Source organism: Ctenopharyngodon idella, chromosome 21 (genome assembly GCF_019924925.1).
Source record: "Ctenopharyngodon idella isolate HZGC_01 chromosome 21, HZGC01, whole genome shotgun sequence".
Taxonomy (NCBI): Eukaryota; Metazoa; Chordata; class Actinopteri; order Cypriniformes; family Xenocyprididae; genus Ctenopharyngodon; species Ctenopharyngodon idella.
Genome location: NC_067240.1, coordinates 22550049 through 22572554, shown reverse-complemented (window position 1 = coordinate 22572554; position 22506 = coordinate 22550049). Strand labels below are relative to the sequence as shown.

Here is a 22506-nt window from a genome sequence, read left to right as displayed (position 1 = left end):
TATGAAGGGAAGTGAGGCGGTGAAGGGGCCCAGATTCCCCATTCCGATTGCAGGGGCCCATCCCACTCCTCCCATGCTTGAAATCCAAGCCAAATCAATTACACTCCCCCGGCACCTCAGAAATTACAGAGCAATAAATAACCCCCCAGAAAAATATAAAGGAGTTATGAGGGTCTGCAGACGGTGGTGAGGCCCACGGCCCCTTCATGGTTCCCTCTTCTCCCCCTCCTTCCGTCTTCGCCGTGCTCTTCCTCTTTCAGTGACTGAAGATTAGGTCCCCGTGATTCCTCCTGCATCTCTAGTTTCAGGGTTTTCTGTTGTCCATGACCTACAGTCCAGCTTTAGGATATGTGATCCAGTGTGTAGCAAGCGCCCTGCTTCTCCTGTAGCTGACAGGGATTGTGGGACATTTATATTGTTTCCTGAACTGGACCTTGAGCCCTTAATGGAAGCCAATATCTCATATTTTAGAAAGTCATCTATTTTTGTTTCATTTTTGTTTTAGAAAAGCTGTCTAAAAATACCCAATTTAAATAGTTTTGATATTTATTATTTATGAATGTTTATTCTAATTAATTATAGTAATTAATACTACTAAATGTAATAATGTAGTATTGCATTTAATAATTGAATAAATATTCTGTATTTTTCTCTAATTAAATTAATAAATCCTAATTTTATTAATTTATTTATTTTTGAGACTAACTTTCATGAGGACATGTAGAAAGGGGGGGGACTGAAAATCCCCTGTGCAGTCTCAGAAATGCTTAGCTTAGCTTTAGTTAGTTGTTTTTAGCAATTTCAGTTAAAATTAACTGAAAACAGCATTTAACAGCATTAATAGTTACGTCTACTTAAACTAATTAACTAATTAACTAACAAACTAATTAACTAATGAAATGGTTAGGTTTACTCATTGTGAAGACCACACTTTAAGGCAACTCACTCAAATTTGAGCCTATTTAACATGTTAGCATTTACAGTGTACTACTGAAGTGCTCATGGAAAAATAGATTAGTCTGACGTCAAGTTTAACTAGGTGGAATGTCAAATCTCCACTATATAATCCAGCAGCAATATATCTTCAACATAAACTCTGACATTTGCCAGGCAAATTCTGACAGTTCATTTCAACGAAGAAGTCCAAATCTGTGTGGAAATGTAAGAGCCAAAATAAAATGGCGCCATTTACTGGGGGATGTTTACCCTTCACACTTCCTGGCCTCACACACTCTAGGCATTATCCACAGAGGCTCTGTGTATAGACAAGTGTTCAAATACTTCCCTTGATCAGCAGATAGAGAGAAAGAGAAAACACACTCACACACACACAGATAAGCCATTGTGCTCTCGTCCGGAGCACTGGGCTGAAGGCTAAGCGGTTGAACATTAACTCTGAACTGCTGAAAGGTTAGCATGACTCAACTACACCGAGTCTTTACATCATGTGTGTAACAGTGAGAAAATGTACAAGATTAAATATTCTATAACATAAGCAATTAGGTTTGTGAATGAGCCTAATGCTTGTGAGTGTTTTTCTTAAATAAGTATGTGAGGGAATGTGTCCAGATTAAGAGAGATTTTGTAAGTGCGTGACCTTAATTGGAACAGGATACAGGAAGGCAAACAGCTGATGTAATATTCTAAAGTAATTGCTACATAATTATTCTGGCTGGCCTTACTGCACTACACTGGTTTCTGTAGATAAAAATGACATTGACATAGTGACCACTGTAAGATGTTTCCATTGGCATATGTTCTGTTATTACTTTGCTCTTTAGCAATGTCACTCATCAAGAGATTTGGATAATAAGATGATGCTATGTTGCATGTAGTATATCAATTATTTATCCTAAGTATGTATTTTTCAGGGCTACACATGTAACAAAGAAATATGTATCAGTTAGAAATATTTGTAGGAATAGATATTAAAGCAGTGGTAACAGATTGTAATAGTACTTTGATATCCCTTGTGAAAAAATACACTTTAGCATACTTTTAAAATTTATTACAGAAATAATATACTTTGAAATAAAATGCTTAAAGGATTAGTTCACTTTGAAATGAAAATTAGCCCAAGCTTTACTCACCCTCAAGCCATCCTAGGTGTATATGACTTTCTTCTTTCTGATGAACATAATCACAGAAATATTAATAAGTATCCTGAAACATCCGAGCTTTATAATGGCAGTGACAGCAGGGATCAATGAGTATAAGCTGAAGAAAGGGCTTCCATCCACATCCATATCCATCATAAATATGTGCTCCACACGGCTCTGGGGGGTTAATAAAGACCTTCTGAATCGAAGAGATGCGTTTGTGTAAAAAAAAAAAAAAATTCATATTTAACAAGTTATGAAGTAAAATATCTAGCTTCCGCACAAGCCGCCTTCCATATTCAACGTACGCAGAAAGTGTAACTGACGTGACGCCAGTTTACACTTTCATCGTAACTTCAGTATGGAAGGCGGTCTGGCGGAAGCCACATATTTTACTTCATAACTTGTTTAAATATGGATATTGTTTTACACAAACGCATCGCTTTGCTTCAGAAGGCCTTTATTTTTCATTTGAAAGTGAACTAATAAGTGGGTCAAAAAAGCACTCTCAAGTTCAAATTGCATTTAATATAAATTCAAACTATAATAAAATTTCATTTAATTGTAAATAATTGTATCCAAAAACATTACATTCAGTTCACATTTAAAGGATTAGTTCACTTTGAAATGAAAATTAGCCCAAGTTTTACTCACCCTCAAGCCATAGGTGTATATGACTTTCTTCTTTCTAACGAACATAATCAGCTGTAGAAAGTGCTTCCATCCATATCCATCCATCATAAACGTGTGCTCCACACGGCTCTGGGTGGCTAATAAAGGCCTCCTGAAGTGAAGCGATGCGTTTGTGAAAAAAAAAATCCACATATAACAAGTTATGAAGTAAAATATCTAGCTTCTGCCAGACTGCCTTCCATATTCAAGTTACAAAGAAAATGTAAATTGGCGTCGCGTCAGTTACACTTTTCCATAAGTTGAATAGGGAAGGCGTAGGATGTAGTGTAAGCTTTTTGAACTGCAAGAGATTTACACTTTCTTTGTACGTTGAATACGGAAGGCGGTCTGGCGGAAGCTAGATATTTTACTTCATAACTTGTTAAATATATTTTTTTTACACAAACGCATTGCTTCACTTTAAAAGACCTTTATTAACCCTCCGGAGCCGTGTGGATGGATGCACTTTTTTTCAGCTCATACTCGTGACCCCTGTTCACTGCCATTATAAAGCTCGGATGCATCACGATATTTATTAAAATATCTCAGATTGTGTTCATCAGAAAGAAGAAAGTCATATACACCTAGGATGGCTTGAGCATCAGTAAAGCCAAAGTAAATGCTGATTAATCAACTGATTAATTGTATACCCTGAACTTGGCTAAATGCATTGAAGATTGAAGATGTTCAGCTACATTTGGTCGTAACTGCTTGTCTGTTAATTGGATCATAATAAATAAAATAGTCTGTCTTGAAAAATTAGCCTGTTAGAAACAAGAACACACACACACACAAAGTGGAAGACAATGACCTCAACTTCTAGCTGCCAACCAATAATTAGCAGTAGAAGCACGTTTTTGATCAGAAACACCAGAACAGGTCTTGGTATGATTCAAGCAAATGTCTTGAAGACGGCTTGAAAAGCATGCTTGCTTGGACGATTTGAAACAAAGACAAACTAGGTGACTTCCAAATAGCAGTAATTCACAAAAGAGATGTACTATTTGACCGAATTGCATCAGTTTCAGTCAAATTCATTCACCAAAGAGAAAATGGCCACTATTGACAGATTCTGAAACACAGTGAAAACTTACTTCATTGAAGTTTCAAATGAATTGGCTATGAACTAAAAAACAAGGACAATTCTAGTATGTTTTGGCAGGGACATTTCCAAGGACAGCTCCAGCCAACAAAATTGGGGACTGTCCCCGGACAACACGGACATCTGGTCACTCTATCTAAAAAAAAAAATTAAGTAGGAAGCCGGAGCTTGATGCAGTCCAGGGCATTTGGTAGGCTGGTTTGGGCCTTTGCCCTTTGGCTAAACATTCAGGACATACAAAGACGTGAGACGCCTAGTCCATGGTGGACAAACTCTTATCTAACCAACACCAGCTGGCTGAGATTGTCTCCATGGAGAGACAGACACATGTGGATTGTAGTGATAGTTGTCCCGATAATTATCCCATCTCATAATGGTTTGTTACACATGAAAGATAAGTAAGTGATGCAGTAGACATGCGTCTAGACAATTTAGATGGTGACACTGAGGTGTGATCAGAAAATCAATCTGCATGATTGAAGCAGATGAAATGCAAACAAAGAATTGTGGGTAGTGTGTAAAAAGAATGCATTGATCTGATGTTTATACAACAAATACTGGCCTCGTTAAATAAAAATAAACGTTTGATCAGAAATTCAAATCAACTCCCACGCTAAACCTATCCATCACAAAACCAGTGGCTATAAACCTAGTTCGAGATTCTAACGTTCTCTCAGAAATTCAAACATCCTCTGCTCACATATTCACAGAAACAAGACACAAAAATGGCTCAGTATTTTAAATTATACTTTATTTAATATAAAACAAACAATAAACAAATAAATTAAATATTTCTAAAATAATTCTTTTGAGGGGAATTTATAATAACATCGATTATTACAATGGGGAATACACAAATGGAATGTCATGTGGTTTATAATTCTTTGTACAATTTTTTTTTGTACACAAAGAATGTGCTCTTACAGTTCTGGAGGTGTCATGGACTATTTAAGAGTTTGTATCTCATTTAAAGGTCAAACACCACTGTAGCTGCCTGAAAAGAATGTTTCGAGCTCTGATGATAAATCGAAATTGAACTTTGAATTTTGCTCTCATTTGAGAAATCAACCACCAATTGTCCCAGAATGTGCCCAAAGGGAACCGTAGGAGCGTCCCTGGCTGAGAATGCAAAGTACTGGGTAAATTAACTTGAGAAAAGCCATTGGCTTCTTATCAGCTTGTGGGATGAGGCTTTGCATTCCCTGAAGGACATTGCTGAGTTTGTTTAGAAAGGCCAGCATTAGCATTTGTATATTAAAAGATAGTGCAGGATAAAGATGGGCAGCTGTATCCATTAGCATAATAAGGGGCTTTCTCATTTGCACACAGGCCTTAGACAGCCCCCCAATCACCCTAGCCAGCAGTCACACACATTACAGCTGCATGAGACCATTGTCCACCTCGGGGCTATGCCTGGAACCCGCAAACAAACCGGGGTGGTTAAAAGGTTACAGCCAAACAATGGAGGATTCACCATTTGAAATCAATCAATATCAAGGCATTTCACATTCATTCGAGTCCTTTTCTTCCGTACAGTACTGACAATGGAAGCGTTGCTGGTCCCCGCAATGTCTTAGTTTGAATGGTCAAAGAGAAGACCACGACAAACCATGCTTACCAAACGGTGAGGCATGAAATGAACAGAACAACAGGAAGTTGAGTGCTCAGAGGTTTAGCCTTGACAGTGTACAATGGTATGAGCAGCGAACAATAGCTATTGTAAATGTGTTGATGAAATGATGAATTGTTCAGGGATAGCTTCAGAACAGATTTACATAATTTCTTCACCTAAGTAACACCTTCACTTTATATCATTTAGAATAATTTATAAAATGTAATTGTCTTCTGTAATGATATGTACATAAAATATTTTAAGATATTCACAGGAAATCAAAAAATCAGGCACTTTGCTGCCACTACAACATGCAAGATCCTGAGATTTAAGTTTTTTAAATAAAAATGTAGAATAATTTTATATAGAGAGAGATTTATATTTATCAACGCTATTCGCTTTTTATATCAAAATAAATGTTCTCTTTTTAAAAAAAATCTGGTTTGAAAACGCTCCTGTATGCTGCTCCAATGTAGCTTTCTACATCTAGCAGCACCCATTCAATTAAAACTTTAAACAAAAAAGCTCATGACCAGTCCTCTAGTAGAAATCTGATGATATAAGAGTGAAATGATTCATCACCATGTTTCATAGTGCCAAGCATCATTATAATGTTCTTAGGCATAACAACAAAGGTGAAAATCCTTGTACCGCTTTTCATAGCAACATCTGATGTCCACAAGCCTTGAGCCAAAAAGGACTATCGCATTGTTGTCTTGAGGTCCATCCGAGAGCGCACATCATGGTAGCCAAGGAGGCATGGGACAGTTGACATAGCATCATGGGTAAACACTGAATCATTGTCTGAAGAGCAAGAGCTGGAGGTGTCCTCACAAGATGGGGAGTACTGTTCGAAAGGGGTGGATAGGTCCAGGTACTGAAAATGTAAAAATATGAATCGTTTAGAGGTTTGGATACAAAACAACAACTTGTGGGACTCAAACTGCTGTTGGTGCAAAATAGGTGTTTACCTCATCTGAAATGGACACCAGCACCCTATCAAGCTCTTCCACAAGCTGTTTGAATGTTGGTCTTTGTGTTGGTATTGCATGCCAGCACTCTCTCATCTTCATGTAGCTATAAAAGCAATTTGAATGTAAGTAAATCACCTTGAAGACCGAAATTAAACATGTTTTTGGGTGAACAGATTGATGCTTACAGTTCATGTGTGCAGTTGGAAGGTTTGTCCATTCGATGACCTTCCTTCAGCAGCTTAAAAAGCTCCTCTACCGGTATCCCAGGGTACGGCGATCCCCCCAGTGTGAAAATCTCCCACATCAAAACTCCAAAAGACCAACTGTGGAAGCAATAGTCCAAAAATGTCAGTGCACCATGTAGGATAATCAGCTTGAGCCGTGCTAATTCAGTCCTCTTGTTAAGAACATTTTTAGTCATTAGGACATATATTTTAGTCATTAAAAACATCCACCATCAAATCAGGATTAAACTATGCTGGTGCATTCTAGTTAATCTGAACGGACCGACATTCCAGCCAGGGAGATCCCTGCTCAACTGATTCTTTGGCATAGCTGTAATGATTAGCCAGACTTACACATCACTCTGGTGTGTGTAGACTCTGTCAAACAAGGCTTCTGGTGCCATCCATTTCACTGGCAGACGTCCCTGAAATTGGAAACAACAGGGCTGTGAGTGGGACAGTTAGCTGCCACACAGGCCGAGCCAAAGCACTCCACTTTCTTTTTGATCCACAAAAATATGACTGCCCACTCTTTCGCTAATCTCCGCCCCCCTTTCCCCAATTATCTTCTATTAAGCTGCCTGCCAATCAGTATGGACACATTACACATCTGTCTTTCAAAGCATTAAGGCATCAAACTGGCAAGAACTGGGCCATGCAGCCCTGCTTACAAATCGGATGTCTTAAAAAGAACACAAAAAAAAACGCTATCTACAGATGTAAGCAAGTCTTGAATGAATTTTTACTTACATTGGTGGTTTTTTTGTAGTAATCGATCTGATGCACTCCTCTTGCCAAACCAAAATCTGCAATTTTCATCACATTGTCCTCTGTCACAAGAACATTCCTTGCTGCTAAATCTCTGTGAATACACTGAAAAAAGATTTCTATTTAGTTAAAATGACACAAACAATGTTTCGCAGACTCTTTTCCGCTTCTGGTAAGTAGATAAACATGTTCACAGTGAGGCTAGAGTTTTGTTCCCTCAAACCAGATGAAACAGAAATTACAAACTACTTTCTATATGAGGTCTGCTGTCTAAATCAACATATAGCAAGCAACATTTGCAAAAGTTTAAACAAGCCTAACTTTAAATAGACTTGGACTTCACAGAAAAACAACACAGAGCTAGTTTCTGATGTAAATGCATGTCATTAAGTTTATTTTGGTTTTCATTTTAAATAGAAGTGGTATTTGAGGATTGAAAAAGAGGACGAAAAAGGCCCCTGGTTTGTGGCCCTTAATGGAGGGGTTTCAGACGACTGCATTCTTAGCAGGCCACAAAAAGCTAGTAATACGATCCAGTGCACAGGCGGGTCCGAGCGCCTGCTTGCTAACAGATTTATGGCAGTGCTAAAAAGGACAAAGCCCACAGAGACAGGATGGACACAGCGGTAAACACGACACACCACCACTCCACTAAGGAATGCTTGGCATCACGTGTCAGACAAAGGGATGTGTTGATAAGACGCAGGGGGGCTGGTTTCAAACCGAAGCTAATTGAGTCCTGCAAGCAACTTACTCTTTTGGAGGCCAGGTACTCCATTCCTCTTGCTACTTGGTAGGCACAGGAAACTAGGTCTTTGAAGGTGAGCTGTTCCTCAGGAACCTTGGTCACATCGAAGGTGTAGTCCATGCCTGGAGGTCGACGTGCTCGGAGGTATTCCCGTAGGCTGCCCTTAGACGCATATTCAACCAGCACGTAGAGTGGACCTGGTCCAGTAATATAAATTGAAATGAAGTCAAATGTCCAAATGAAGTTAGTACAACCATGAGATGTCACTGTGTTTAACTTACCATCCTGTGTGCAAACACCAAGAAGATTTATGATGTTCTTGTGCTTGTCCATCACCTTCATTAGCTCCATCTCAGAGATGAGGTCTGCCAGGTCTTTGTCAGTTGCATCATCTAAAATAAATACAGAAAAATCCTTTTTAGTCTGAAATTCAGAAATGCTCAACACTTGACTACAATACCTGTAAGTACAAACTTACCTTTTAGCATTTTAACAGCTACCGTTGCCACTTGATCTTGATTTTCTTTGTTTATCCCATAAGCCTCAGCTCTCACCACTTGACCAAAACAGCCCTCTCCAAGTGGTTTCCCTAAAGTCAAACTAGCATGAGAGAATTCAAATAAACAGTCAGTTCACCATCATATAAAAGGAAACATCTTTTACAGCTATGGTTGCTAGTACTACTTACTTCTCTCTCGGAAACTCCCAGTCAGGGTCATAAGGCAGTTCAAACTCCATAACTCCAGCCAGCATTGGGGAACAACTGGAGGAAAGACGAGCCACCCTCATGAGTGACGCACTTGATTTTCCAGAAGAATTGGACTCCACAGAATACTGTAATAGGGTCCAAAATATACAGGATTAGAAACCAGAATGCTCTGCTGAATTCCATGTTCTTGGGGAATTATCATGAAGTTTGTTTAGAAGTGTCACCTTACCTGTCTGCGTAGAGGAAATTTGGAGAGTTTCTGCACTGGGAGTGTATCAAAAGGCTCCCGACTGGGGTGAACCTGCATGCGGCAGAGGACCACAATAACTATGGCCATTACCAGTGCCAGGAAGCCAGATGCATAGATGATGATGTCAGTGTACTTGGACTCCATAAGGTCCATCTCCTTGGCCACGTCCTCCTCTGTGGAATTGATACGTTTTCATTACTTGTACCTCTGAGTCACAAGCAATTTTAATGATTTGTGTCATCAATGTGTCTACACAAACAAATCTACCTGATAAGACTGTAAGCCAAGCAGACTGATGAGAGAATCCAATAGAGTTTCCTGCCAAGCAAGTGTATTCCCCAGCATCCTCCATTGTAATATTGGTAAGATATAAGACTTCAACTTCAGACATGTTCAAGCTTCCTGTCTGAGAAGGTGGAAAAAACAATAAACATTTTAATGCTCATTCATTCCATATACTGATTTGGTACTGTGATTTATCTCCAGAAAAGTGTAATGAATGACTCGCTAAATACCTTCACGATCTTCACATAAGGAATGCCATCAGGCCCATAACGGCTGCCATTCATCTCTATGTGCTTTAGCCACTGGATGTGAGGCTGGGCGTCGCTGTAGACTTTACACAGAAACTGAGCATCTCCACCCACTACAGCTGTAGTGTTTTTGGGTAGACCAGCTTGAAGGATGGGCCTGTGTGGAGAGCGTTCTGAAAGAATAAAATCAGAAGGTTCAATACTTTGATACTATATTAAAAAGATATTTACAGTTCTATCAAAATTCTCAACATCCAAAAAACAATGTTACCAATGAAAGATTACATTCAAGACCAGAAAGATAGTATAAGACACAGGGATAGACAAGCGGCACTTCCAAAGCTGATCAACGCTCATTAATTGGTTCCATTAAGGGATTTTTACAACCAGCCCCATGTATTGGGTTGCTTTGATGTCGATGGGCTCTTTATTCCCTGTTCTTTCCCCCCTGTCTGCTAGGACACAGCAGTTGACCCCACGCCGGACTCTTAACAAACAGGTCTGTCACAGGTCAGGTAGAAAATTGGTCTGGACGCCTCAACCCACAGCGCTTCCAGGCACGTACCATACAGACCGATGCCAACCCCCAACCCGCATTCCCCTGCTGTGATGATATTTATTGCCCTCTTCCAGTGTAGTTCTTAAATATCTGTATAGACATGTAGAGCCTCGGGTGAACCCTGGTGCCTGTGGTGAAGCAGTGTGCCCTGTGGCTCTCTCTGAGGTGCATTTGGTGCCTGTCTTGTTATGTGACGCCACTGAGCTGCTAGTACAGGATCTCACTGATTTGATGGTTATTGCCTCTGACACTTGCTAAGCATGGCAGACCTGCGATGGCTCCTCGTGGAGCCAGGCGGCTGTCTAGAGCAGGCAAGCAGAAGCCCTCTTACCCAACACGTCCAAGAGGTAGGTGTGAGCAATGGACCCATATTTGTTCTCCACCACACAACTGTAGTTCCCACGGTCTGAGGGAACCACACTCTCCATGACCAGGCTCCAGTGTTGATGTCGTAGCTATGAACACAAAATGGTAATGTGTAAGCATTAGGTGGTGCTGATATTTATTGTGAGATTTTGAAAAGTTCAAGTCATTGCTATGTCTCCAACAAACAAAAATATCAATCTCTCACCTTGATGCCTCCAATCCGGTGCTCTCCTCTGAATTCTCTGCCATTCTTTAGCCAGCGAATGGTGGGAAGAGGGTTCCCTGTGGCAGGGCAGCGGAATTTGACAGTGTTTCCAGCTGGGACTGCATAGAGCTTCTTCTCCATCCTTTGAGTATGAGTCCAGTATGGTGCTAAAATGTAAAAACCAATGGTACATTTCAAGAAACTGAAATGCAAGTAAACGCAACTGAATCTGTAGTTACAATGAACACTAACCTCTGGAGATGTAGACCTGGTCATTTTCGGTCTCAGGACCAGTGTCATCAATACCATTGTCCTCATCATCATCTCCTGATCCTACAGCATCTACAGGAGAATTAAGTGTTCAAGTTATTAGATGAACATTCAAAAGAAGGGTTATTAATGAATACTACAAATCTTCTTAATGGAAACCAAGTGGCAGAACCTACCTGCCACTGTGATAGTGAAGTTGCGTAGAGCCTCTTTGGTGCCACGCAACATACACACATACACTCCTGAATCTTCATAGGTGGCATCCGCAATCTCCATGACTGCTGCCCTTATCTGGATACGAGCATTATGTTGCACCCGTACACCACCCTTGAACCACTGGACAGCTCCAGGACGGTTTGTGTCACAACGGAGTTTTAGTACATCTCCAAGCTCTAGAAGTAGATGCTCTGACGTTTCCTCAGTTGGCTCTTCAGAAACTTCTTGGACAAAACATGAAAAACAAAATTGCTAATAGCACCACCATCACACTTAACTGAAGCTGTGACCTTTTAACTGTGGTGGTAATTTTGTCCTACTAAATAGTCATAAGATTGTTTTCATGGCAATATAATGCCAATGGCTGACCTGTCAGAGAATGATGGCAGATCAGCCCTAAAGATGAGAAGGTTAGATGTTATCAGATGCTATGGCTTACCTGATAAGACCTCCAGCCAGGCAGAGTGCATAGTTTGACCAACTGAGTTTTCTGCCTTGCATACGTACTCTCCAGCATCTTCCACTGAGACATTCACTAAAGGAAGTATGTTGACTTTGGAGAGGTTCTCAAGAAGAGGCTGCGGGGGAAACAAATGTAACATTACTCCCTCTTTCTTGAAGACAGAAAATATGCATAATAGAGGATCTTTAAATCACTTTCTCACCGTAAGCGCTGTAAGAAGTGGTGATCCGTCAGGCCCCTGGCGATTGCTGTCCTTTTTGAACCACTGGAGACGTGTTGAGGCTGGCTGGTGGAGTTTACACACCAGCTTCACATGTCCTCCAACTAACACAGTAGCATTCTCAGGAAATCCAGGAATAAGAATTGGTCGAGAAACTCGGATATCTGGAGAAACGGAGAAAATGAGGTTTTGAACAACTACTCCTGTAATATGTCTGTAGAATATACCACATTTAATAAACACATCTAATTAACATAACTTCTCACTAATTGCTAACTAGAGCATTTCTCACAGAGATCACCACTGTTTTGGAGCAAATCAGGCAAACAAAGCCACAAACAAAAGAGAGAACAGAAACACAATTCTCAGCTGAGAATGACCTAACTTTGACTTCACAGCAGTGTTCCTTGTGGCCTGGAGGTGAATGTGATTTTGAGCATTTGAGTGAAGAACGCCCCCTAACCAAGCAATGTCACCTCCAGCACTGAAGCATAACATTCTTCCAGCAATACACTAATGAACTTCAATGAATAAAACTAGGGCCTGGCCGGTATCTGACCCTGAAGAGGGTGTGAATGGTCAGCAGGAAAATAAAGGACAAGCTAAACAAAACACACAAACACATGCGGCCACTAAAAATAGGCTGAATGGCTCAACTGGCAAACTTTACATGAAAAATATGCCTCTTAAGGACACATTTTGTAGAGGCATGCAGTCCACATTTTTAGGTTTAGCATTTATCATAGGGTTTATCATAAGAGGGTAATTTGCAGTCCTGAAGTATCACACTACTAATGGACTACTGGAAAACTACTTTTCCTTTTTGAAACTTTGAAATTTTATAAAGGTCTTGTGCATACTTTTATTATAACCACTAGAATCCACAAAAGACTCTAGTGTTATTTCTGAATTTAAAATGTACATAAAAGTTATATAAAGTTATATAAAAGGAATTATAGAACTTATTAGCTGTAGATAAATCAAATTAATATTACTATGAAATGCTGGTATTTGTAGTTCCTCTTCAACAAGTTAATTTCTGCCTCTTCTTGTTCTTTTAGCTCTGCATTTCTCACTTGCCTGGTGGCTCGGCCCATTAAAGACTTACAGTTGTCAAATGACTTTAATTTCTCCTGGCAGCAACTTAGTGGGGCATTGTTGGATTGCACCACAGGGTTTTTCAACCTTTATCACCTTCCTAGAACTGTATGTAGCTCACAAGTGTTCAAAGAAAGATGCTTTTAACGAACACTTTGCCCCAGCATTCACAAAGGTCTACATTTTTTCCCCCCTTAATTCTCTAAAAATCAGAAAGGTGCACTCAGGCTGAGCATATCAACAACAGGCCAAAATAAAATGGCATATAAAGTTTTTGGGTAATCCTGTGATTTAAAAAAAAAAAACCCTCTGATTTGTATACATTAGGCTTTTTTACACACACACACACACACACACACACACACACACACACACACACACACACACACACACACACACACACACACACACACATCCCACAAGCCCCTGTTACTGGCACTGGGCCAGACAGATTTACATTTCCGAGCCTCAGGGCTTTGGAAGGATCAGGTAGCACTGTTTATGGCTCAAGAAAATACTGGGATTCTTTTACTCTCTAAACGATTACATCCTCTCCAACTTCCCCTTGACTTAAATTCTTCACAGTCAGCTCGGCTCCATTTATCATACCCTGAATATTCGTCAGATAGCCTATTCAAACCATTTTAAGTAAAATTCAAAATATTAAGTAATATTGACAACTTTGTATTTTATACTTTTAAAAAAAGGTTGGATTTGGGTGATTTCAAATGAAATTGTTCATTTGAATCCATACCTTTTGCCCGGACTTCCCCAGATGTTATGCTTCTTGAAAACACCAGTTCCGTGAAGCAGATGGTAATGAAAACCTTAAAGATGCTCAACATCTTGCTGAGGTAATGTTTGTGTGTGTGGAAGACTGCTGGTCAGCTTTAAATGCTTACTCCAGGCATTGGCAACCTCAGTGTAGTCACAAACCTGAGAGAAAAACAGAACTGATTTACAATTCACAGAAACTATTGTGAAAGATGAACCTTTAAAATGACATAAATGCATAATTCATTGCACATACCAACCCTGCACAAAACCACATTTAAAAATGAATGTCCTATTGTACACCTACATCATTGTTGGACATTGTCTACCTCCCTCTTGTACATGAATAACCCTCAGGTACGAATGCGCAGCAGTTAAGGACAGTTGTTTATGAATAGAACCTGTACAACGTGCTTTTGATGGGTCGTTTCTATATAAACACATGAATTGGATCCGGAACATCTACGACTGCAACAACTAGTTGTCCAAACTCAGAACTTTTACAAAGATATTTTTAGACGAAAATCAATCGTATGTAGGCTACATTTAAGATTTTTCCGCTTATTACTTACTCCAAATGTGCTTCTAAAATACTTATTTTGCTCAGCATGAGAGGTAAATAAAAGCAAACGTCAAGCTCTCAGGGTACAAGGAGACACATGTGTTCTCAAAACAGGCGAGAATTTCACACCGGAGTGAGAGTTTGGTTAAGTTAAATAAATCCTTTTACAAGTGTGAAACGAGTTGGTAAAGTTAATGAAAGTAATTCTGAGCGCAAGTAAACTTTAACCGAACCACAGGCAGAAAGGAATTATGAAATCTGGAATTTAATGTAATCAATAAAAGTGTGTATTTACGATTCAAAGCGAGCATTGCGTTTTTATACGAAATTCGTCAACTAAACAGTAGGCTATTTAATTTACAATCTAATTAGCCTAGCCTACTATACGTCCATAGAAATTGTATTTCATTTTCAGTTGAATTTATCTGAAGCAATTAATTACTTAATAAATAGCCTACCAATAGATATGACTATAAAAATCATATTCATACAGCTAATCTGACCCCAGTTTTACCATATGCAAATAATCATTTTACCTATTTTCGTGTGCCCTTTGCCCGGTCCGTATAGGTTCGATAAGGCACCAGCAGTACTTAGTGCCCTTGGATCGTGGTGGCCCTCGAGATACTCATGTGTCCTTTTTCCTTACAGTTTCACAATTATTTATGCTTGGAAATCCAATAAGCAACTTTTGGGAAAGTCTGAGTTACGCTGGTAAATCCATTAAAAAAAAAAAAAAAACCAATAGGCTGATAGTGCAAGGGTAAGACTACTGATCTTCGGATTCAAAGTCCAGTGCTGCTTTCCTTTGATGAGCTTCTCCGTGTCTCGCGCTGTGCTTGTGAGCGCTCCCGACTCCAAAAACCGCTATATATCCACAGAAATGTACACGCGGAGGATTCAGACCGTGTCTGTTTTTCTTAAAATGTAAAAATAAAAAATAAAATAAAAACTCCAGCCTTACATTGTGTGAACGAAAGCATCCAATACCAAACACATTGTAGCGTCCCTCTGTCTTATTTCACATGAATAATGTGATTTGCGCGCAATGACAGTGGAGTGGGGTTTTGCTCTCTTTCGCTTGGGTTCCTGTAGAATGATTTGCTCCACACAGCTTAGGTGAGTTTAAAACTGACGAACCGAAGAGTCTCTATCTGGCAACTCTCTGCTTACACTCTGGGGCAGAGCAAGCGTCTAACTGGCAGTGGGAGACAACAGCACTCTGAGGGGAAGGTTCACAACAATGGACTAAAACCAGAGGGAGAGAGAGGGGGAAGGGGGGTGTTAAATCCCCCACCCACAAAAACAAATCCCCAAGAGGCAGACCCCAGCAATATAGACTATTTATATTAGATAGATAGATAGATAGATAGATAAAGACAAACAGACATGTACTGTTTGTTGGTTTGAAACATTTTATATGCTTTCCATTCTTATTTTTTATTTAAATAATATTTTAAAACAACACTGTTCTTTTAAGAAATAATGACAATAATATATGCCAAACTATTATTCTTTCAAAAATCTAAGTCTTTCAAATTAGACTTTTTTTTTTTTTTTTTTTTTTTACAAACTCTGGACAGTTACACCACTTAGACATTTTTGATATTAAGCCTCACCCCCCAAAAAAAAGAAAAAAAAAAAAAGAAAAAAAAGAATCTCTTATTTTTGAAAACAAATTGAAAAAAATGTTCATCATAAAATAAATGAATAATTGCTTTTTTGTAGGAATTATAAATAACAGTTCTGGACAAAACAAAATCTAATATGTGAAAAATAAACAATTAATAACCCCACACTGATATGGTAGCCTAAATTGACTGACTAAATAACTCTAAATAACACCTAGATTTATTGCATTGTAAATAAGCAGGAAAAACAAATTAGGCAATTCCTTTGAAAAGTTCACGAGCTCTGTATTCAACAACTGTAAATGACACCTTTCCTTAATTACATCATTGTGTTATCTTTCCCTCTAATCCTTTTAGACGTGACGTCACAATGCACGTGTAATTGGTTTATTAGTCGGTGATGCCAGGAAGGTTTTTTAGAAATGTCGCGCTTTTTCTTTTTTTTCTTTTTTTTTATTTCTGGACCAGCTTATTTGCCACTGATCATAAGTTTATTCAAAATAACACGTTATTATAATGGAAAGTAATCACTGTTTCCTGTCCCCGTTGCCAAGCATCTTATAGCTCATTTTAAATGCACATGCGGTTAATGTGAAAACTTTAAAAGAATTGATCATGGCCAAGTTTTCGCGACCGTGCAGGTGTTATAATGAACTAAAGCCTGAGGCGGAGAGAGTGAGGCTTAAAGTGCTTACGAGACGGATCTGAGGGGAACACTTGGTTTGAAATGATCCCGTTTCTCCCATTCATCAGCGGTCTGTGGCATAACGAGCCCCGCGGTCAAGTCCAGAGGAGAAGCCCGCTCAGAGTCTAACACCTTTCATTACACACACACACACACACAGACACACACACACACACACACACACACACACACACACACACACATCCAGTGCACATTCATTTCACAAGCATATAACTAGATAAAGATGATCAAACACATTATGTTGATCAAAGGCTAAACATCACTCATGAATATATAAATAAATACATTTTCATACATTTAAATCACTTTAAAACCGGTCCAGCTAACATGATATCTAATTGTAATATGTCATTCTGGGACTATTGGCCCGTGAATTAGGAAAGAAAGTGCCAGACACACTGTATGCCAGAATGAAGTGTGCTGCTCAGTGCCCAGTGCCACCCTCCAGCTCTTTATATACAAGTGCACTGTGGCACGCTGGGCAGAGTGGCTGTCTTTCTGCCACTTGGATGAATAAAAGAGAGATTCTGCATATTGAAAAGCTTGCGTTCTCCTCTGTCTTTTCTCCTATTCCTTCTATATCTCACTGTCCATCCCGCTCTTTCCCTGTCTGTTTATCTCTTACTTTTTCTAACTTGATCCTCTGGCCTCTCTAAAAGAAACGCTGACATTCCCCCGAACAATGCCAGATTTTCCCCCACCATCGTCCTCCGCTTGTGTCTCCAAGGCTAGGAATTAAAGCACTCTGGAGTAACAATCGGCCCCTCTCCCAAATCCCACTGCCTGGTCTTTGTTATAGCCTGCTGAATGTGAATGCCCCATTAAAGCCTATTATCTGGAGCTTCTCCGTTGCCCTGCAGATCCACTTCTAACCGTCCCCTCAAAAGAACTCTCTCCTCAAAGCTTTGGCTGACCAGGGTAATCAGGTACATATATTATTTCATGATTATATCTAGTGTTTAGTACTCGAAAAATATAAAAAAGCAACTTGCCCACTTGTTGCACACAAAGCAGATTCTACATATTTTTTTTAGATTTGAACATCCAAATGTACAAAAAAAAAAAAAAAGAAAAAGGAAAAATTGAACATGTATTTCTTGATAGATGGGTAACAAGCTCACAAACAAGTGGGCAGCACGCTGGGAAGAACACCAACGACCTCATCCATGAATAATTTCACATCACTCTCAACTATGCAAGGAATCCTTGGCTTGAAAACACAACATCTTTACCACTCAATATTGAGTTTCCCTCCAGTGAAAACACCCTCAATTCTTGTCGTATATATGTATGTTGATAGCCAGTGTTGATGTTTATACTACATTATTCTAACTAGTTGTTTGGCCTAATGGGATGCAAGTGGGTCCAAAGTTCACTCATGTTACCGGTGTTGGGCAACACAGACACAATTACAAGCAAGTGTTTGTGCAAGAGGCTGCCTTAATGTTACTGTATTACAGTTCAAACTATAAGAGACAACCTCAGAATGGCATTACATCAGAGTATACACTAAAGCATATATCCAGAATTTTTAAAAGTATTTTGGTACTTTGCTATTCACGGTTTGATTTAAGCTTTAACATGACTCTGTCTTGATTGTCCCTGCATGTTAATGGCAATCCTGAAAGCAATAGAGTGCAGTGATGTATGATGACACTGATCATAAAACACATAAAAACAATCATGAAATGTGTTTATGGCACTTCAGACCTTTTCTACGGAAGGGAACAACTTCTCCAGTGCAGGTGCTTTCAAACTGGAAAAAAAGTTTTGAAGAGAAACAGTGAAAATATAAAAAACAATGTAATATTTGAGTCTGACATTTTTATGTTTACATTTTTTATATTTTCTGGAGGAAAAACAATAGGACTTGGTTACAAATATCAATTTCTCTACTTTAATTGATTCTCATTTTTAAGAATCGATAAAGAAGCAAAGTTTGTAGCGTACCTCCGATCCAATAAATCGCAATAATCTTTGAGCTTTGTTACTACTGATTTGAAGCAAAATCTCCGCTTTCAAATTCTGTCAATTTTATTATGTAATTCAAACAAAACCTACTGTTTTGGCACTCTTTAATGTGGTGTGACAGATCACTGTAGCGCCTCAGTCAGTTCAAGCGGAGCACACATGAATTGATCATCTCTTCCGCTTTACTAATAGTTACAGCATGGATTAAACAGGAATGAACATCAGAAGGTATGTTGAAAGACACAGTAAAACTTGTCATGTCACATGTAATCACTTAATCAGTGTTTCAGCATGGAAAGACATCAATAAAACAGCTTGTAAACAATATATTACATTTACATCAGAAAAGCCATTCAATGTCTAAAAACTTGTTAGTCAGCTACAAAAAATGAACCCTAAAGAGGAGCATTTTGCTAAATGTATGCGCTCTATTGCATATTCATTGTTTTTTTTTTTTTTTTACCTAACCTGTTCTTCAATATTTAATGTATGTTTAAATTAATCTTTCATGTTTTTATGACAGCCACCATTTAAATGTTTCAGTAGAATCATAATTAAAAGTAGAATCATAATTATATCATTAAAATTTTAGGCCTATTATTATAACATTATTATTATTATTATAAAAAAAAAATGACATAGTCTACAAATCAGTTTATACAGCATTAGTTGAGAGATATTGTTTTCCTTGAGAAAATTTGCCATGTAGGCTACTGTACCTGATAGACCCAATTAATCGCTGTTGAATTGAAATTGAATTGAATCGGGAATTTGTATCAATGCCCAGACCTAAAAAAAACAGTGGGAAAAAACAAAACAAAACAAAACAAAAAAAACAGTAAAAAAAAAAAAATTATATAAATACATTTTCTTGGCTCAAAATTTTATTGGCTTTATATTTTGAAAAAAAAAAGAAAAAAAAGTGATCCCATATTTGGAGGTCATTGTAATTAAAAGACCCCCACTAATGCAAAGTCAAAGGGAATGCAGCATCTGAGAACCACATTCCCTAAATGCATGTTGGCAACAAATCAACAGCAACATTCTTCTTGTCCTCCCCACCTCCTTCTTATCTGATTACATTAGTGATACGCTGGATGGCCCTTACGCCTCAGCCAGCTGGGAGGCCTGAAAGAGTTTGAAAGTATTGATACTTGCATAACTATGCTAATGAGCAGCTCCACTGATGGCTGTGATAGGGGAGACAGTGGTGTGAATAATTAGTCAGGTTTGCAGCCAGTGAGCGGCCTAGCAACAGAGCATGTGAATGCAAGGTGGGGCTGGTCGCTCATTAACTGCAACACTTGTTGGTCCCAGGCTATTGTCTCGTGTTTGTGTTAATTATTAGCTGGACCAGGCCAGACAATGGTGTGACAGAGAGGTCTACTTTGTAATGCAAGTTGACTTCTGCTGCCAAACATATTCTGCGAGGGTCCCACACCCAGCTGTTTTTACAGAGATGGATATCCCTGCAGCCACTGTTTTCTCTGCTCTTCTTATTTTCTTCTCTGGTTTTCTCTTCTCATTTTTCATTAGAAATGAGGGTACTCTAGACGAACCTTCTCTGAACTCATCGCTGTTGATGAATCTGATAGAATGTGTGAATGATTTCTTAAAGAAGGAGCATATGTGTTAATTAAGGAGTGTGAGTATCACGTTTTAAGTCATCCGCATGCAGTCTCAGTTGTAATTAGTCTGTGTTATAATTAAACTCTTAATCTTCTTTTTCACAAAAAAAAAAAAATAGTAACTTTATTTTGAAAACTTTATTTTGTGAATAATTTCAGCCTTAGATATTCTGCCTATTTTTAGTCTATAAAACAAAACACAAGAATTTTTTTTTTAAAGATTAACATTTCAAAATATCCTTTTGACCTGTAAGTGCTCAATATAATATAATGATATATATATATATATATATATATATATATATATATTGAAATAAATCATATTTCATTTGCAATTCAAAGAGTTTTTTTTATTAAATCTTCAAAAGGTTGCACAGAAGTCAAGTTAAAGCGCATTCAGTTTGACAGAAAGCAACCGCTAAAGTCTAAACATAAAAACATTCATAAAGAAACAAAGATCATTTAAAGATACATTGATAGATAGATAGATAGATAGATAGATAGATAGATAGATAGATAGATAGGGAAACGATTCATCATTCATTAATAAGAAAATTAGAACAATTTAGGACTATTTCCTCCACCATTAATGTTGCAGAGAAAATTTCAGTTGTGATTTTCCCATATGTGTATTTGTGTCGTGGTTATAGGGCTAGGTTAGTTAATCATTATTTAAAACTCCAATTCCAAGAGAGTGAATTAGGTCAATGCATCATTGTCTCATTAAAACAACAATCCATTGTGTGAGTGTAACAGCTCTCGTCATGAGGCAATTCACACTCTCACTCCAGACGCAAGTGCTGATATAGCCGTGACAGGTACTTACATGCAGTATATTGGGTCTCTATCACACACGTGTGTATTTATATAGAATTTCAGTACATATGCACACATGTTTTTGTGCATGTCTGATTTATTCTGCAGAATTACTCATCCAAGCATCACCTAAGCAGGACAGCCCTTTGATAAACTTTGCATATATGAAAGAATCAAGAGATTACACTCTGTAAATATGTTCCGAGCTGCGATGATCTCAGGAGGTCCCATGTGTATTTTGGTTCACCCTGACAAGCTTTTCATCCGAGGGCCTTTCTTTTGAGGATTACATCCAATTGCTATAGATGTTATCTCCATGGAAACAAAACCATATTTGGTGGAGTATTGATTACAGCTGAAAACAGAAACAGAGCACCCAAGCAGTAACCCCAAAGTCCATGTTTATGTTCATAAAGCTTGTGCTAAAGGGATCAAGACATGCACAAGGAGAAATAACATAGTTGGAATTATATGTAACTGGATCTTCCCAGATCATCCAGATCTCGGAGAAACTGCCCTTTTCGGGCTATCTGCGGTGCAAGGCATGCTTGCTGTGTTTTTGAAATCCCAATGTTCTCCTCTTCCAAGGCTTTGGAGATGTCCAACATTCGTGACTGAATGTTTTTTGAGCTAGAATCAAAGAGCGCTGAAGTTCGAGCCAGATCAAAACTGACTATTTCAATTAGTCAGCGCAAGCTAGTGAACATTAGCTCGATGATGTGCTTGAGATCACTTCACTCCATCTGCTTGTGACAGATTCCTGAGATTTCTTTTCATTAAGAAGGTGTCTTATGAAGACATTAAGCCTGTTTGACAACGTCACACTATCCTTTGTTGGCTCCACCACCCCCTTTGTGGACCGGCCTTGCGGGGTTCAAAGGGTCGCCATCCCCGGTTTAAATTAAGGAGTATCCAGGGTTCTTCTCCAGGGCTTCCTGCTGTGGCCTATCTTCAGAGGTAATCCAGGGGGATTGGCTCAAAGTTCTCCGCAGCTTATTAGATCAGGCTGCTGAAGAAAGCAGGAGCTGGAGGTTGCATTGTTTGGCCTGATTAAGAGCTTCTTGTCATTTCTGAGGAATCTGAGGAGCCCTGAGTTTGCCTCTCAGCTCACAGCTTTTCCCTTTTCTCTCATGTGACACATTGTTGCGGGATAGAGTGAAGAGTTTCTTTTAATGGTGGCTCATGTGTAAACAATAGGATGTGCTGAGATTAGACTTTACTTCTTCAGTTTTACCCTCTGAATGAAGATTTTGCTACTCCAAGTAGAGTGACACAAGTAGCCACAGCTGATAGTAGTTGTCGTCATGCTTCAATGCATTTTTACCCAGTT

General features: G+C 38.8%; 1 protein-coding gene across 2 annotated transcripts; it reads right to left on the bottom strand.

Annotated features, from left to right (window-relative positions):
- Positions 1 to 4603: 4603 nt before the first annotated feature.
- On the bottom strand, positions 4604 to 15657 carry fgfr4 (fibroblast growth factor receptor 4). Of its 2 annotated transcripts, none has more exons than XM_051878225.1 (20): positions 14961 to 15657; positions 13843 to 14024; positions 11973 to 12154; positions 11747 to 11885; positions 11268 to 11531; positions 11074 to 11163; positions 10822 to 10988; positions 10582 to 10705; positions 9674 to 9864; positions 9426 to 9564; positions 9138 to 9331; positions 8888 to 9033; positions 8678 to 8799; positions 8481 to 8591; positions 8206 to 8396; positions 7434 to 7556; positions 7038 to 7108; positions 6645 to 6782; positions 6457 to 6562; positions 4604 to 6362 (listed from the first exon to the last, which is right to left on the bottom strand). In XM_051878225.1, exons 2-20 carry the CDS (start codon positions 13931 to 13933, stop codon positions 6186 to 6188), a joined length of 2766 nt encoding a protein of 921 aa, XP_051734185.1. In that variant the 5' UTR covers positions 13934 to 14024; positions 14961 to 15657; the 3' UTR covers positions 4604 to 6185. The 2 variants fall into 2 exon arrangements, with proteins under 2 accessions (XP_051734185.1, XP_051734186.1); XM_051878226.1 differs by having other exon boundaries at positions 11268 to 11528; positions 14961 to 15656.
- Between the last annotated feature and the right edge of the window lie 6849 nt (positions 15658 to 22506).